At 40.2% G+C, this 16549-nt stretch overlaps 1 protein-coding gene across 1 annotated transcript; it reads left to right on the plus strand.

Moving 5' to 3' along the window:
* The first annotated feature begins 668 nt into the window (after window positions 1–668).
* On the plus strand, window positions 669–8659 carry LOC115208532 (opsin-5). Its single transcript, XM_029776661.1, has 6 exons — window positions 669–845; window positions 1849–2054; window positions 6754–6853; window positions 6999–7103; window positions 7441–7664; window positions 7981–8659. Exons 1-6 carry the CDS (start codon window positions 683–685, stop codon window positions 8479–8481), a joined length of 1299 nt encoding a protein of 432 aa, XP_029632521.1. The 5' UTR covers window positions 669–682; the 3' UTR covers window positions 8482–8659.
* The last annotated feature ends 7890 nt before the right edge of the window (window positions 8660–16549 follow it).

Genomic DNA, 16549 nt, shown 5'->3' on the forward strand with positions numbered 1-16549 from the left:
GGAATTCTAATAATTTTCGCCCAATGCCATAATCACATTTAATAATATATACACGTTTCAAAAAGTAGGTTAATATGAAGAAATGTAGGTTTAATTGACCTGATATAATTTATTTGCCTCAGTCACTGCAACAACGTATTTCGACTTTAAAGACAAGTAAAGGCATTATTAATTGCAAGCTCTCTCATTTTCAGCACCTTGGACAGCGGATGTAGGCTACATGGAAATCCTTGTCTGCAGTCGCTGACTTGCTCTCAATTTGACAGCAGCGCGTCCCTGTAAAACGTGTAGGCTGGCAACTGTACTAATATTTTTCATTATACACTGGGTTATATTAAACTGAGTTGGTCATGTAGTAAATAAAACCCACGACAACTTGTGCTTAGCCTACAACTTCACCCAAATACAAAAACACACTGACGCTTCCTTAGTTGCAAATCAATTTCCTCGAGGACAAAACAACATAGCTCAAATCAGAAACAACAAGTGATTTCCCCCCCGCAGGGCATCAACCTCGGGGTATAATTGGGATTAGCGAAGTACACGTCATCCCTCTCAGGCAATACACTGTGCGCCGACTAATAATATTAGCCTGGATTTAGAGAAAGAGGAGCCGGTCAAGTGTTTTCTCAGAGGACGCACCTTTGTGTCTTTGCAAGCAGAGAGCTGCGCAGCTCCGTGTATGTCTCGGCAGCTGGAACGTTCGGACAACAAAATGTCAGTCAATAATGCTTTTCAAGTGGCTAACAGTCCATGGAGGAATAACAATTTTACCATGTCGAATAAAGACCCACCTTTTTCGGATCAAGGGGAGACCATTATAGGAATATACCTGCTGGTGCTAGGTGGGAGAACTTGCTCATGTAGTTGGAATGTAATTTCGTTTTTAAAATGCAGCTTTGCTTTTATGATGCAAAGAGTTGCTTTAGTTTTGCTTTCATGGCAAATAATCTGGAAATATGTCACTAATGGCTTGTTTACCACTTCATCATTTATATGTTATTACCTAAACGTTAAGGTAAGATGAATGACAGTACTTTTTACCAATTGTCAAAATAAAATATTCAGAGTGTAGCCTACATTTATCTTGTTCTTTTTTACTCTACCATATTTTGACATCGCAATATACAACAATTGCATGGCTGAAGAGTTCGATTGCACTGCAGAATACAAATCACCAATACCAGAAACCTTTGTTATTGCAGTTGTTATACTACTGTTACTGTCAGTGTAGTGTATGGGCAACGGTTAGTGGATTTGGTGCTATAAGTAGACCAGGACAAATCTTCTCCTGGTAAAGAGGGGTGAATCCTGCAGTCATTCAGATCCTGTCTAAGCCGTGAAAATAGTCAATCAAGAAAGGATGGCAGCCAGCTAATCTGACCTTCTTTAAGAGAGGGCAGAAAGACGTGTAACCGCCTGTTATTTGGTGCAAATTGATTTAAATTGATCCTGACTTTTGAAACCAATAGGGCGACTGTAATTTTATTTACAGTATAGGTAGGCTACTCAGTGCACCTACTATTAGCTCTGAAGGAAATTTAATGAAGGTTTATGCTAATTTTGGGATTTGAATATGTAGTGTCTGAAGAGGTCAGTAGGTTAAAATCACAGATGAGGCGCTTTGTCACCTGAATGCTTCATGCTGCTTTATGACCCGCATTTTGTGTGGTGTGACTACAATTCCATGACATTTCGCAAGACTGACTAGGCCTTTGCTCAGTAGGTAGTGGGGGACATGCTGGTGATAGATGGGGCGAACTTCCATCTATGTAGCGCTTTTAGCGTCTGGAAAAGAGCTATATGAAGCTAATTAGTTAGTATGTCAATGGGTTTTTTCCTCGTCAGGTTGGATGTCGTGGTTCGGCAACAGTATCGTGATCTTCGTCCTGTACAAGCAGCGTGCGTCGCTGCAGCCCACGGACTATCTGACCTTTAACCTGGCCATCTCCGACGCCAGTATTTCCGTCTTTGGCTACTCCCGGGGGATCCTGGAGATCTTCAATGTGTTCCGGGACAGCGGATACCTGGTTAACTCCATCTGGACATGCCAGGTAGGCAATGAGGAAAAGTTGTTTTGAGAATTGAGAGGCTTCAAATTTGTTTTGTATGTGAATGGTCATGTGTTGCATGTGTCATCCTATACACTCACTCACAGCAATACTCACAAGACACAGACATTACCGCTATCCTATAAAACATGGCATGATTGGAGACGACTTTAGTAGTTCAAGTCTCCTGGAAGGTGATGTCACTGAGAGACGCTAACTTCGCCATCCTTTTCACAAATGTCAAATACACAAACAGGACAACTTACCTTTACGGTTGCAGATTTGCAAAAACACTGCTCTATGGCTTTGTTTCTATTGCCAGTTCTTTGTCATTTCCTGCTAATTGCCTAGTTAAGAATATCAACGGTCCACTCAGAATGGAAGACTAAGTAAACATAACACAATGGATAAAGCATAGAAATGTGTTGCAACAGATCATTATATTTCACTGCACAATGGTTCTTTGGAGTGATAGTCCTTTCTATTATTACTTGGTTACGAATAGAACATTAACAATGGGTACTCCGGACAGGTGTCACAAGGGTATTATATTGTTAACTACAGCACAGGAGAAAATGTCTGTATTCTTTACCTGAAGTAAGAGAATTGTAACACTATCTTAGGGGGGAATAAGAATGCTTTAGCCACATCAACAGCCAAACATAGATGGATGGTTAAGGTCTGGTACATGCTTATAGCATTTGATAAAGAGGAAGCATGATTTGCACAAGGGCTTGCGTACACGTGATTGACGGGCACTATCGATTACCTTGTTTTATTGGGGCCTCTTGAAAATATACATTTTAGTTCAAGCCTATCAATCAATTTACCAGATGGGTTTTTGTTTTGGTGCACAATGTGAGAAAATACCACTTTAAAAAAATCCAATGAATGAATGCAATGTCTGTGAAATTACAATGTTATCCCTGTTCTATTTGTATCAAACGTGTTAACACAACAACAGTGTGTGTGTGTTTCAATGTCAATTACAGTTATTTCCCCAAGCAGGTGTTGCTGCTTGTTTGGGACAAATCGTAGTTGAATAATGTCCAACTAACACTGAACAATAATATTTTCATTTACTATTGGCCAATGCTAAAAACAATAGGAAAACAACCAAATGAAAACTACTGTGAAAACGAGCTAAAAGGAGAGACAGAAATTATGTTAAAAAAATACAATAAGTAACAGGGCAGAGAGGGCAGATGAGGAAGAGAGAGGAGAGTTTCTTCTGAGAAAGAAAAGTGGTCCTGAGGTCATGACACTGAAAGCTGGATTATTGAATGTATGGGTCAGAGTGAGGGGAGAGTTGTCAAAGATGAGACTATAGGATAAGTGTACATATTAAGCCCACCAAAATCTAAGTTTAGACATTTCTAACATATACGTGTCCTAATTGTTGTAGGAAAGGTGGAGATAATATGAAAGATGAATCTCTCGTGAATTTTTATGACTTGATTTACCCAATTTCTTTATATAACAGAAAAATATTTGTTAAAATATGTGGAAAGTCCTCTTAAGGATCTCTACAGATTGGTGTCCCACCCGCGGGATGGTTGAGCTAATATGCGCTAATGCGATTAGCAGGAGTTTGTAAGTAAGAATAACATTTCCCAGGACATCTGATATTGGCAGAAAGCTTAAATTTTTGTTAATCTAACTGCACTGTCCAATTTACAGTAGCTATTACAGTGAAAGAATACCATGCCATTGTTTGAGGAGAGTGCACAGTTATGAACTTGAAAAGTTATTAATAAACCAATTAGGCACATTTGGGCAGTCTTGATACAACATTTTTAACAGAAAATCAATGGTTCATTGGACCAGTCTAAAACTTTGCACATACACTGCTGTCATCTAGTGGCCAAAATCTAAATTGCGCCTGAGCTGGAATAATACATTATGGCCTTTCTCTTGCATTCAAAGATGATGGTACAAAAAAATAAAAAAATAAATTTCTTAGTATTATCTTTTACCAGATCTAATGTGTTATATTCTCCTACATTAATTTCACATTTCCATCAACTTCAAAGTGTTTCCTTTCAAATGGTATCAAGAATATGCATATCCTTGTTTCAGGTCCTGAGCTACAGGCAGTTAGATTTGGGTATGTAATTTTAGGCGAAAATTGAAAAAAAGGGGCGGATCCTTAAGAAGTTGGTTACCGAATGTACCCTTTAAGCCCATGGGTGTCCCAAATAATCCCACCTCTTAAATAATCCTAACCGTAATGCTGAAAACTTACAAACTGTCATATCTTATGTAAACATAAATTATAGTAATCTCCCCTAAAGTTCTTCAAATCAACTGATCATTACTATTCATCATGGAAGTAGCACTCATAAAAGTGGGTGTCCAATCGTATCCGCAGAGAACAATGCGGGCCCAGGCTTTTGTTCATGCCAACCAGTACAGACCTGATTCAACTTATAAACCAGGCTTTTGTTCATGCCAACCAGTACAGACCTGATTCAACTTATAAACCAGGCTTTTGTTCATGCCAACCAGTACAGACCTGATTTGACTAATCAACTAGTCATAAACTTCAACCAAGACTTGATAAGTTGAATCAGTGTTACTGCTTGGTTAGAACAAAAACATGCACCCTCACCGGCCCTCTGTAGATAAGACGACATGCACAAAGACCATAACACAAACAACTTTGAATGAATTATCTGAATGCTGGTTCACATTTACTGTAGTCTTTTTCTTGTTCATTAGTTGAACTTGTCTTCCTAAAGCCAGTCTGAAGACAGTTTAAAATCTCCCTCTCTACGGTTGTATTACCCAAAAATAGAAACACCTGGATGAATGAGGGACAACAATATTGTCACAAGTGTAGAGAGGAGTAGGCAGGAGGCAGTCGCAGGTTTAAAACTACTGGACTTATTAAAGCACCATAGATAAAAGCGGGAAGAACCCCAAAGTACAAAATAATAAAGTACTCAGGAAATAGTACTAGAGATTCATCTCAGGAGTATAAATATGCACTATAGACTACAATATTATGTGATGTTAGTATTGATCATATTGAACAATATTATTTTATTTTAATTTATATTCTGTATAGAGTGCTTTTTGTGCTACTGTACCCTTTAAGCCCACCTGAGATAAATGTCAAATTTACAAAAAAGGCATCCATGTATAACAATGCAAGGTTAATTTAACAGTAAAATAAGACACAATGCATAAAGAAATGTGAGCTGTGAGTGCTTAAGATCTATTATATTATTGTGGTTCACCAAGTTATGTTTGACTGTATTGACTGACGTGGTACGACCGCTAGCATGAAAAGCCCATCTTTTCAATTGGCAAGAAATAGGCATTAATACCTATGTAGTATACTATCTTGTGCATATATCAACACATTCATCTCTTAATTTTACATGAAGTGTGATCACTTATCTGAAAAGGTACAGAAAATGTAAAAAAAAAAAAAAGTGATTATGAGTCACCTCCACACCAAAGTTTTTTTGAAGCTTTGAAATTGACCACTAGTAGGAACTTATTATAACGTTATTGACAGTTATGTCTAAAACATCTGATTGTCTTAGAATAAAACATGTTATGGAAATAACAATCAGATGAATTGGTTGAAACATTAAACAGCAGGAAATGTATTTATTTATTTTTTTGTCCAAAGATGGAAGTGGGCTTAATAGGTACACTTACCCTAACAAGCAGCAAGTAAAATGCATGATGGGACATGAACTCTGACATGTGACTACTTTCCAACCAGACCTGGGTTCAAATACATGTGTATTTGAGTATCTGGTATTTAAAATACATTTTTTCTGTGTATTTTAGTTTTTTTAGATACACAGCCCAAAACAAGTACTTTTATTGAAGTATTTGAATGGTTATTTCTAAAACCAACTCTACCAAATTGTATTTGAGAGTATTTTCAAATACTTTCCAAGTGTATTTCCAAATACATTAAAATATTCAACTACTTGCCTTTTCAAATAAACTATATCTGAATACTTACTTTGAATACATGTAAAAGGAATTGAGATACTTGAAATAGCATTTGAACCCAGGTTTGTTTCCAATTATGGAGAAACCCCAAAATGCTATGTTGCTCGAAGCATCCCACCAGGTGTTTTTTAAATTATGGTCCAAGATTTTTCCTCCAATAGACTTTGCATTGTCCTCCAAAGTGTATCTGACCGTGAGGCAAAAGTGAAGGGGCTTGGATGTAAATATATTAGATTAGATTAAGTAATCCGATCAGTCAAAGTAGATTTGATCCTGTCTCTACTAGGAAGAGAAGTTAATTCGGTAGAAGCTGTCGATCTTGATCAGACATACTCACGACTGCTGACCATAGCTGTGATGGACCGATCTTTAACTCCATTCAATGTAGCTAGATCAGCCTTTCTGTGTTCGGGCTATATAAATGTCCATCAGGGTGAACTGAAAACTGAACAACCAAGAAAAGGAGTAGGCAAAAGTAGAGAGGAGCCCTATTCACACAAAATCAGTAATTGGTTAATGACGGATTTGTCAAGTACATGAGAATCCAGACAAGTATTCAACAGCAGGATAATTGTTTTCAACTTGATCTTCTGAGTGATTGGGGTCCTTCAACTTCTGCAAGAAAAAGTGGATGTCTGTTTTTTCTACTGTATTTGTTTGGAGATTTTCTTCCCTGCACGTTTCCCCTCTAAGCATCCCTAACAGTACTGTTGGTCTTTCCCAGGTGGACGGCTTCTTCACCTTGGTTTTTGGCCTCAGCAGCATCAATACTTTGACTGTCATCAGTGTCACGAGATACATCAAGGGATGCCATCCGAGTAAAGGTAAGACACTGTTACACAACCTTAACCTTTAATCTTCATCTCAATCATTCCAGAAAAATGCCCCCTATAGGCTAGATGTTCTGGTCAGACATAATGTTCTTGTGGGAACCTTTCTTTTAACTGTCAACTCTTTTCCTTTACCTAGCTCACTGCATAACCAACACAACCATAGGCATGTGCCTAATATTCATCTGGTCAGGGGCTGTGTTCTGGTCGGGAGCACCCCTTCTGGGCTGGGGGAGTTACACAGGTGAGATGAACATGGCTTGTAATGATGTGACATACTATTTGATACAGGGGCACTTACTTGTGTTAGGTTCTTGTAACATTCTGGTTGGGCAACATTTTCAAGATTTGTATGTGCACAATGACGACAAAACAAGAATAGCCCTTAAGCAAGTTATCTAAAACGTTGGCAGAAGACAATCTTTAAACGAGAACTGACCACATTGACATATGTGGACCTTTTTTTTCCACACTTACCCTGACTTTTCTAAGGGCCAAAATTGAGGAAATTCTTCTTAAATGTTAAACATTCTTCACATGAACAATGTGTTTGTGTCTCAATCTCCTCCTTCTTCTTTTAGATCGTGGATATGGAACGTGTGAAATCGACTGGGCCAAAGCCAACTACTCCACCGTCTACAGGTCCTACATCATCTCCATCCTCATCTTCTGCTTCTTCGTCCCCGTGCTGGTCATGCTCTTCACCTACGTGTCCATCATCAACACAGTGAAGAGAGGCAATGCCATGGCTGCTGAGGGAGACCTGACGGACAGGCAGAGGAAGATTGAAAGGGACGTCACCATTGTGAGTAGGATTCAAATCAAATCAACGTTTATTGGTCACATACACAGATTTGCAGGAATTACAGCAGGTGCAACGAAATGCTTATGTTACTAGCTCCAAGAGTGCAGTAGAATGTCTTGCAAATACAATACAAAAATCTAAAAAAGAAATCAAGAAATGACAGAGTGAGTCCAATAAACAATCCAGAGTAGATATATTAGAGTGAACATGTGTCACAATCCAGAAAATAACACGTACAAATAATACTACATATAGATCAAGCTTTAAAGGAAGGGTTATGATTTAACGGGCAATCTAACTTAGGTCATTCTCCCAGGTATCCATTGTCATCTGCACAGCATTCATCCTGGCGTGGTCGCCGTACGCCGTGGTCTCCATGTGGTCGGCCTGTGGCTTCCATGTACCCAGCCTCACCAGCATCTTCACCCGCCTCTTTGCCAAGTCGGCCAGCTTCTACAACCCGCTCATCTACTTCGGCCTCAGCTCCAAGTTCCGCAAGGACGTCGCCATCTTGCTGCCTTGCACCGGCGATGGCAAGGACACGGTCAAGCTGAAGCGTTTTAAGCCGAAAGGCGAGGCTCACCAGGGCTCCGGAAGAGGCAATGGACTCAAAGCACATCCTCATCACCAGAAGGAGATGAAGGAGATGAAGTATGCCCCTGGAAATCCATATCTGCTCACGGCGACTAAGGCTGCCCCAAGCCCAGATTCAGGAGTGGGGAGCCCCCCCTGTACTCCTCCCGCCAACAAGGAGATGTACTTTATCGAGGTGCCCCATCTGTCTGATGGGCCAGAGTGGGAATGTGACAGACTCTAAGAACAATCTGTTTATTTTTGTGTTACTTTTTTATTTTAAAACACATGGGAATTTACTTGAAAGGGGGCTACTTGAATTTTAGGGGGTAATGTTAAGGATAACTATTTTGTATTTGATTTGTGTAAGTATGTATACCTGTTGATACAGTTTGTTATTTTCTTAATGAATTGTGTTTATACTTGTGAATAAAACTGTTTCTATTCAAAGGGAACAAGTTGAAAGATGTTTGCAAAATCAATACTCATTTTGTCACTCTTTTAAAATAAATTCCTGTCCAACATAATAACTCAACCTCATTAGCGAATATAGGACAAGACATTACAGAAATGTAAGTGTATCTCTTATGAAAATGCTCTGAGATGCTCAGCTCACACATAGGCAACATACCAGTTCTAATGATAACTTTACTTGAGGCAGGCGTGTCTTCATGGGCTGACTTGTTTTCGTCCAGTGAAAAAATGATCCATCTGTTCCCCCTAAGAACTCCAAAGAACTCCACACAAACCAACTTCACCTCAGGTAGGACATGTACCATAAGAAACAGTTGAAGTGAATTAAAGTGTGTTCTACCTTGATAGGCTACAAGTATAAGCTACAATACCCAAGAGAGCTGTATTAATACAAAACAAAAAGCAGATCCTTCTCAAGCCCCTGCAATATGCTTACGTGTTGGCCACCTTTGGGTTTGGCACGAAACAATCCATTCCACATGCGCAATCTACTATCAAAGGCGACTGACTGCAAGGTTGATTGTGCCAATGGTGAAGTTGTAGGCTGCTTTAATAAGTAGTCTAAATCAAGTCGGACGTTGAAAAGAGGGAGAAAGGAAAAAAATACATTGAAAGGGTCTTCGATGCCCCACAGGAAAACAGGCTGGCAGATTTTATTTATGTTTTCTTTATCTTTATGCTTCCTTCAGCTTATTTCATGATGCATCATACGGGATGATTTCTGTATTTTCCTTTAAGGAGCCTACCATTACTCTTTAAGGTTCAAGGACCTAATATACTGAACTAAAATATGAATGCTACATCAAATTTCTATGATTTTACTGAGTTACAGTTCACATAAGGAAATCAGTCAACTGAAATAAATAAACGAGGCCTTAATTTATGGATTTCGCATGACTGGGAATACACATATGCATCTGTTGGTCACAGATACCTTCGTCGTCTAAAGAAGATGAATCATCGGACCAAAACGCAGCGTGGTAAGTGTTCATGCTTATTTTAATAACTGAACACTAAAACAAAAATAACAAAGAGAATACTGAAACAGTTCCGTAAGGTGCAAACACTAAACAAAAACCTACCCACAAAAACCCTGTGGGAAAAGGCTACCTAAGTATGGTTCCCAATCAGAGACAACGACAGACAGATATCCCTGATTGAAAACCATACCCGGCCAAAACAAAGAAATACACAAAACATAGAAAAGGGCACATAGAATGCCCACCCTAGTCACACCCTGGCTTAACCAAAATAGAGAACAAAACCCTCTCTATGGCCAGAGCGTGACAGGGTGTGGATCAGAAAACCAGTCAGTATCTGTTGTGACCATCATTTGCCTCATACGACACATCTCCTTCGCATAGAGTTTATCAGGCTGTTGATTGTGGCCTGTTGAATGTTGTCCCCACACCCCTCTTTAATGGCTGTGCGACGTTGCTGGATATTGGCGGGAACTGGAACACGCTGTCGTACACGTCGATCCAGAGCATCCCAAATATGATCAATGGGTGACATGTCTGGAACTGGGACATTTTCAGCTTCCAGGAATTGTGTACAGATCCTTGCGACATGGGGCCGTGCATTATCATGCTGAAGCATGTGGTGATGCCGGCAGATGAATGGCACGACAATGGACCTCAGGATCTCATCACAGTATCTCAAATTTTCATCAATAAAATGCGATTGTGTTTGTTGTCCGTAGCTTATGCCTGCCCATACCATAACCCCATCGTTACCATGGGGCACTCTGTTCACAATGTTGACATCAGCAAACTGCTCGCCCACACGATGCTATACACGTGGTTTGCAGTTGTGAGGCTGGTTGGACAGACTGCCAATTTCTCTAAAACAGTGTTTGAGGCATTCAATTCTCTTGCAATAGCTCTGGTGGATATTCCTGCAGTCAGCATGCCAATTGCACGCTCCCTCAAAACTTGAGACGTCTGTGGCATTGTGATGTGTGACAAAACTGCACATTTTAGAGCGGCCTTTTATTGCCCCCAGCACAAGGTGCACCTGTGTAATTATCATGCTGTTTAATCTTATTTATATGCCACACCTGTCAGGTGGATTATCTTGGCAAAGGAGAAATGGTCAGTAACAGGGATGCAAACAAATTTGTGCTCAACATTCTTGTGCGTATGGAACATTTCTAGGATATTTTATATTCAGCTCATGGAACACGGGGCCAACACTTTACATGTTGCGTTTATATTTTTGTTCAGTGTAGGATATCTTCAGAGGTAGGTTCTGGCAGCCAAAACAGCCAAATACTCCATCTAACCGTGAATCGGTTTTAAATTGCGGTACGGTTGGAGAAACATAAAACCCTTTACTTTCATATCACATATAAATGCAATATAACAGCAACTGTACACCGTTTTAACCTGGCTTTGTCGCAGTTGCAGCCGATAGTATTTTTCAGTGACAAAACGTTTCTGGCGGCCTCTTTCCGTGACACAGGTGTTTGGTGCATGCTAGATAGCTAATTCCGTCTGTCTTCCGTAATCACGCGCTGTAACATGTACAGTATATACAGTCTGGCCGTGTGCGAACACTAACTCTAACCCTATAAAGGTGGGTGTCAATGTATCCTTTAATTTGTTTTATTATTTCTCACAGATATGAAAGATAAGGTCCTCATGCCTCCAAAACCTTACCGCAGGCAAAACTCCCCCGTACAGGAGACACCTTCGTCCAATGACTCTTATGTGTAATGAAATGGAACTGAGAGTCATGATCAAGGTCTAGTAAGACAAGTGTGGACTTGAGCAGCCCTGTTAGTGCTTTTCCTGTTTTTCCTTTTTAAAGGAACACCCCCATATAATAAGGCTGCTGTTAGGCCTGTGTTAACTCATTGGATGAAGTAAACATTCCAGTGTGCTTTTGAATCTGGTAAACTCAACCTGCTGATTTCCAGCGTGATCTGCTTTAATAGCTCTTCTTATGAAAAAGATAGGTCTACATGACTTGACAGACAGAAAAACATGAACTCGTACGTCTTTACTTTGACAAAGGAATGATGTGGTAAACCTACTTTTTTATTCTTCTTCTTTATTTATTCAGGGAAAATCCATTGAGGCCAGGGTCTCATTCCCAACGGTGCCTTGATCACAAGAACACAACAGCCAATATAACGTAAAACAAAACAGCAATCTATACAAAACACAACATTTATGAAAAACTGCTGCTAGGTCCTCAATGAACACCCTAAACTGCCCGAGAGGCACAACATCTAATTGTAATGAGTTCTGCAAATTGCATTAAAACTAAAAGCGGATTTACCTAATTCAGTGGAGACCCAAGAAACCTCAAGAGTTATTAAGCTCTCTGGGCCAGTGGGACGCTTGCGTCCCACCTACTCAACAGCCAGTGTAATCCCGTGGCGCGATATTCAAATACCTTAGAAATGCTATTACTTCAATTTCTCAAACATATGACTATTTTACACCATTTTAAAGACAAGACTCTCGTTAATCTAACCACACTCTCCGATTTCAAAAAGGATTTACCGCGAGGCCTACAAACCTGACTCAGTTACACCAGCTCTGTCAGGAGGAATGGGCCAAAATTCACTCAACTTATTGTAGGAAGCTTGTGGAAGACTACCCGAAACATTTGACCCAAGTTAAACAATTTAAAAGCAATGCTACCAAATACCCACTGGGAATGTGATGAAAGATATAAAAGCTGAAATAAATCACTCTCTCTACTATTATTCTGACATTTCACATTCTTAAAATAAAGTGGTGATCCTAACTGACCTAAGACAGGGAATTTTTACTGGGATTAAATGTCAGGAATTTTGAAAACTGTATTTGGCTAAGGTGTATGTAAACTTCCGACTCCAACTGTATACTTGTAAATATGGAGAGTGGTACACAGTATTGTGTTGTATTGGATTTGCCACAAACATAATACTTTGTATTCAGGACGAAAAGAGAATTGCTTTGCACATTTCTTGCAGTGTTACTTTAGTGCCTTGTTGCAAACAGGATGCATGTTTTGGAATATTTGTATTCTGTACAAGCGTCCTTCTTTTCACTCTGTCAATGAAGTTAGTTTTGTCGATTAACTATATTGAACAAAAATATGAATGCAACATGTAAAGTGGTGGGCCCGTGTTTCATGAGCTGAAATTAAAGATCCCAGAAATATTCCATATGCACAACAAAAGAATTCAGCTCAGATTTTGTGCACAAATTTGTTGACATCCCTGTTAGTGAGCATTTCTCCTTTGCCAAGATAAACCTGACAGGTGTGGCATATAAAGAAGCTGATTAAACAGCATGATGATTACACAGGTGCACCTTATGCTGGGGACAATAAAAATACACTAAAATTTGCAGTTTTGTCACACAACACATCTCCACCTATGACAGGCCTATTTTTGTTTTCAACTAACCAGAGGATTATGGTAAAATCTAAGTACCTAACAAAGTGTTTAACAAATATATTACTGGTTTTGGTGGTTTCTTTCAATGAAAAAGTACACTAACATAGCTTTGTTGAAAACCAAAAAACTATATTTTTGGTAATCTCTTTTCCATACAGATTATACAATGAAAGACTGGCCTCTGCCTCTTTATCTATACCCTGACAGGTTCACTCACGGGGCACGTGACTCAGGTAACACACACAGTTAATGTTAATATATGTCTTACTGATTTGTAAGAGTCCAAAGGTGAAAGTGACAAGGTGGAAACTTATCCAGTAATTGTATCTATCAGTTGCTATGAAGAAGAGGAGATGAAGGCTATTCACTGCATTGTTTTGCTGTGACTTTTAAACAAATCACAATCATATACTGTACATACAATAAATACAAAGAAACAGGTGTTTGCATGCTCATGTTGTTTGAGTGCTCATTTTACCTTCAAAAAGGCAAAAAATAAGAAAAAATCCTGTAGTGCAAAACCGAATACCTCTCTTCTCTGAGTATCAGCTCTGAGTATCATAGTGGCATCTATAGAGGAAAATCGAGAGAGAAATGTTAAGTATCTCAAAATATTCTTTGTCCCCCCCACCCACTGTGCTGATTACAAACAGTATTTTGAACTCTAAATGGATATATCTAACTAGCCACTGTTATAAGTACAGTATAAACATATTACCTTTATGAGGTATAAGAGAGAGAAGTGGAGTCTGATGGGCAGAAAGGTAAACAAAATACTGGGATAGAGGACAGAACAGGCGATTGCTAGAGTGGTTGGAGAAAGGAGGACAGGAAAAGAACAGAATAAGATGGGGCAGAAGAAAGATTGAAAGAGGTAGTGCTAGTTGGGACATGGGCACTACTAATGCATCCCAAATGGCACCCTATTCCTTACATAACCTTAGTGCACTGCTTTTGACCATGTGCTCTGGTCAAAAGTGCACTATGTAGTGAATAAGGTGCCTTTTGGGAAGCACCCCAGGCCACTCATCCATCTCCTAGGCTTTGATTGGGTGTCAACATGTCAAAACTAACTGAAAATGGACTAAGGTGAGGTGCTGCCATGTAGTCTACAAACCACTCGTCATCTATACAGCACTACTCCCCTTAAGGCTGTCAAACAGACTTAAAACAGAGCCCTATGGGCCCTGGTCAATAGTAGAGCACTACATAGGGAAGTGTGCCATTTGGAACACACTCCGGGCCTCCTCCTTCACCATCATGCTTAATGAACATCCTGAGAGAGACATTTTTGACAGATGGAGTGATGGATAATGATGGAGAGAGGGGGAGAGAGATAAATTATGTTGTCAGACTCAACTGCGGTGCCTCCCTTTTCCCCTTCAACTGGAAGAGAACAAAATAAATGTCAGAACAAGATATTTGATACGGTCATTAGGACATGCAAACAAAGCAACTCACAGAACTGTGGTCACTTGTAGCTCAGTTGGTAGAGCATGGCGCTTGCAATGCTAGGGTTGTGGGTTTGATTCCCACGGGGGACCAGTATGAAAAATGTACGTACTCACTACTGTAAGTCGCTCTGGATAAGGGCGTGTGCTAAATGAATTAAATGTATCATCTATCAACACTGACAGTGACCCATTTCTTCAATAACACCCTGGTGTTGCCAGCACCAGGGATCTTCAAATCGGGCTCCCGAGTGGCACACTTTCGCCAGGCAATGCATTTCAGTGCTTGAGGCGTCACTACGGACACCCTGGTTCGAATCCAGGCTGCATCACAACCGGCCGTGATTTGGAGTCCCATAAGGCGGCGCACAATTAGCCCAGCGTCGTCCGGGTTTGGTCGGTGTAGGCCGTCAATGTAAATAACAATTTGTTCTTAACAGACTTGCCTCGTTAAATAAGTAAATAGAAATGTAAGGACCTGTGTAGAACGTATCATCCAAAAAGGGGGTACCTCCAATGTGGGTGAGTTGCCACACACATGATTTTAAAATGACTTATTTGACAATTAAAAAATATATATAAAAAAGGTGCTCCAGCCAGAGGAACAATACACACATAAAAGGATAAACTTCACAAAGCCTTAAGGCTTATTTCCATTGTGTGCAACAGGATGGCAGGCAGGCAAGGCTGACACTCATTGCAACTTAGAAAAACAATATGAATAGTATGGTTTGGGTGGGATGGGTTTGCAGAGATTAGACACAATACGTATCTAACAAGAATTCCTTTTAAGATTTGTGTAATCCTCCAAACTTAACTTTGTGAAACAAAGATGGTTGATTTACCAGAGAAACCTTTGATTAAATAGCAGCCTTAATCTAAAGAGGCCTCCTTCATCTGCATTTATTAAAAACACACATGAGAATCGAAATCACTTAAACGCATTGAAAAACGACAATCAAAAGAAATGTACATAAAATTGTATTGTAGATCTACTTAAAATTCATATAATACACATATACTCACTAAAATCCATGAGTGACACCAAGCCGGGGGAGTTGAATTGTCTTCAAGCTCATCCCTTCACAGTAGTGTTTACATTTTTTTGTTGCCTCTCCAACACTGCTGTTTTAGTTAATGACTGAAATAAGATTCCCTCCAGGATATGCAGCTGCATCAAACAGAGAAATGGGAGGAAAAAGACTTGGCGCTCCGGTACTGCTTGCCATGCGGTAGCAGAGAGAACAGTCTATGACTTGGGTGACTGGAGTCTTTGACAATTGTTAGGGCCTTCCTCTGACACGCCTAGTATATAGGTCTTGGATGGCAGGAAGCTTGGCCTCAGAGATGTACTGGGCTGTACGCACTACCCTCTGTAGCGCCTTATGGTCGGATGCCGAGCAGTTGCCATACCAGGCTGTGATGCAACCGGTCAGGATGCTCTCAATGGTGCAGCTGTAGAACTTTGAGGATCTGGGGACCTATACCAAATATTTTCAGTCTCCTTAGGGGGAAAAGGTGTTGTCGTGCCCTCTTCACAACTTTCTCGGTGTGTTTGAACCATGATAGTTTATTGGTGATGTGGACACCAAGGACCTTGAAACTCTCGACCTGCTCCACTACATCCCCGTCGATGTGAATGGGAGTGTGCTCTGCCCTCCTTTTCCTGTAGTCCACAATCAGCTCTTTTGTCTCGCACACGTTGAGGGAGAGGTTGTTGTCCTGGCACCACTCGGCCAGGTCTCTGACCTCGTCTCTATAGGCTGTCTCATCGTTGTCGGTGATCAGGCCTACCACTGTTGTCGTCATTGTGTAATGGACAATTTTCAAATCTTTTTGATGAGGAATCTTTCAGTTCATGATTTGAAACGTCAGTTAAACACACTAACTGACAACCTCCGTTTTCTCCTTCCCTCAGGTAGTGTCGGGCCGGCGTCTTCTTCTCCCTGCCCTTTGCCAGTTGGTTCTCCTTACTCTCCCCCGCGCGGGCC

The sequence above is a fragment of the Salmo trutta genome, chromosome 14 (assembly GCF_901001165.1).
Source record: "Salmo trutta chromosome 14, fSalTru1.1, whole genome shotgun sequence".
NCBI classification, from domain to species: Eukaryota; Metazoa; Chordata; class Actinopteri; order Salmoniformes; family Salmonidae; genus Salmo; species Salmo trutta.

Excerpts from the sequence above, each read along its gene's own strand:
- LOC115208532 (XM_029776661.1), top strand. The coding sequence starts at position 683 with ATGTCTCGGCAGCTGGAACGTTCGGACAACAAAATGTCAGTCAATAAT. Across the intron at positions 6,854-6,998 it reads GGGATGCCATCCGAGTAAAG|CTCACTGCATAACCAACACA; the intron begins GTAAGACACTGT and ends TCCTTTACCTAG. Across the intron at positions 7,665-7,980 it reads TTGAAAGGGACGTCACCATT|GTATCCATTGTCATCTGCAC; the intron begins GTGAGTAGGATT and ends TCATTCTCCCAG.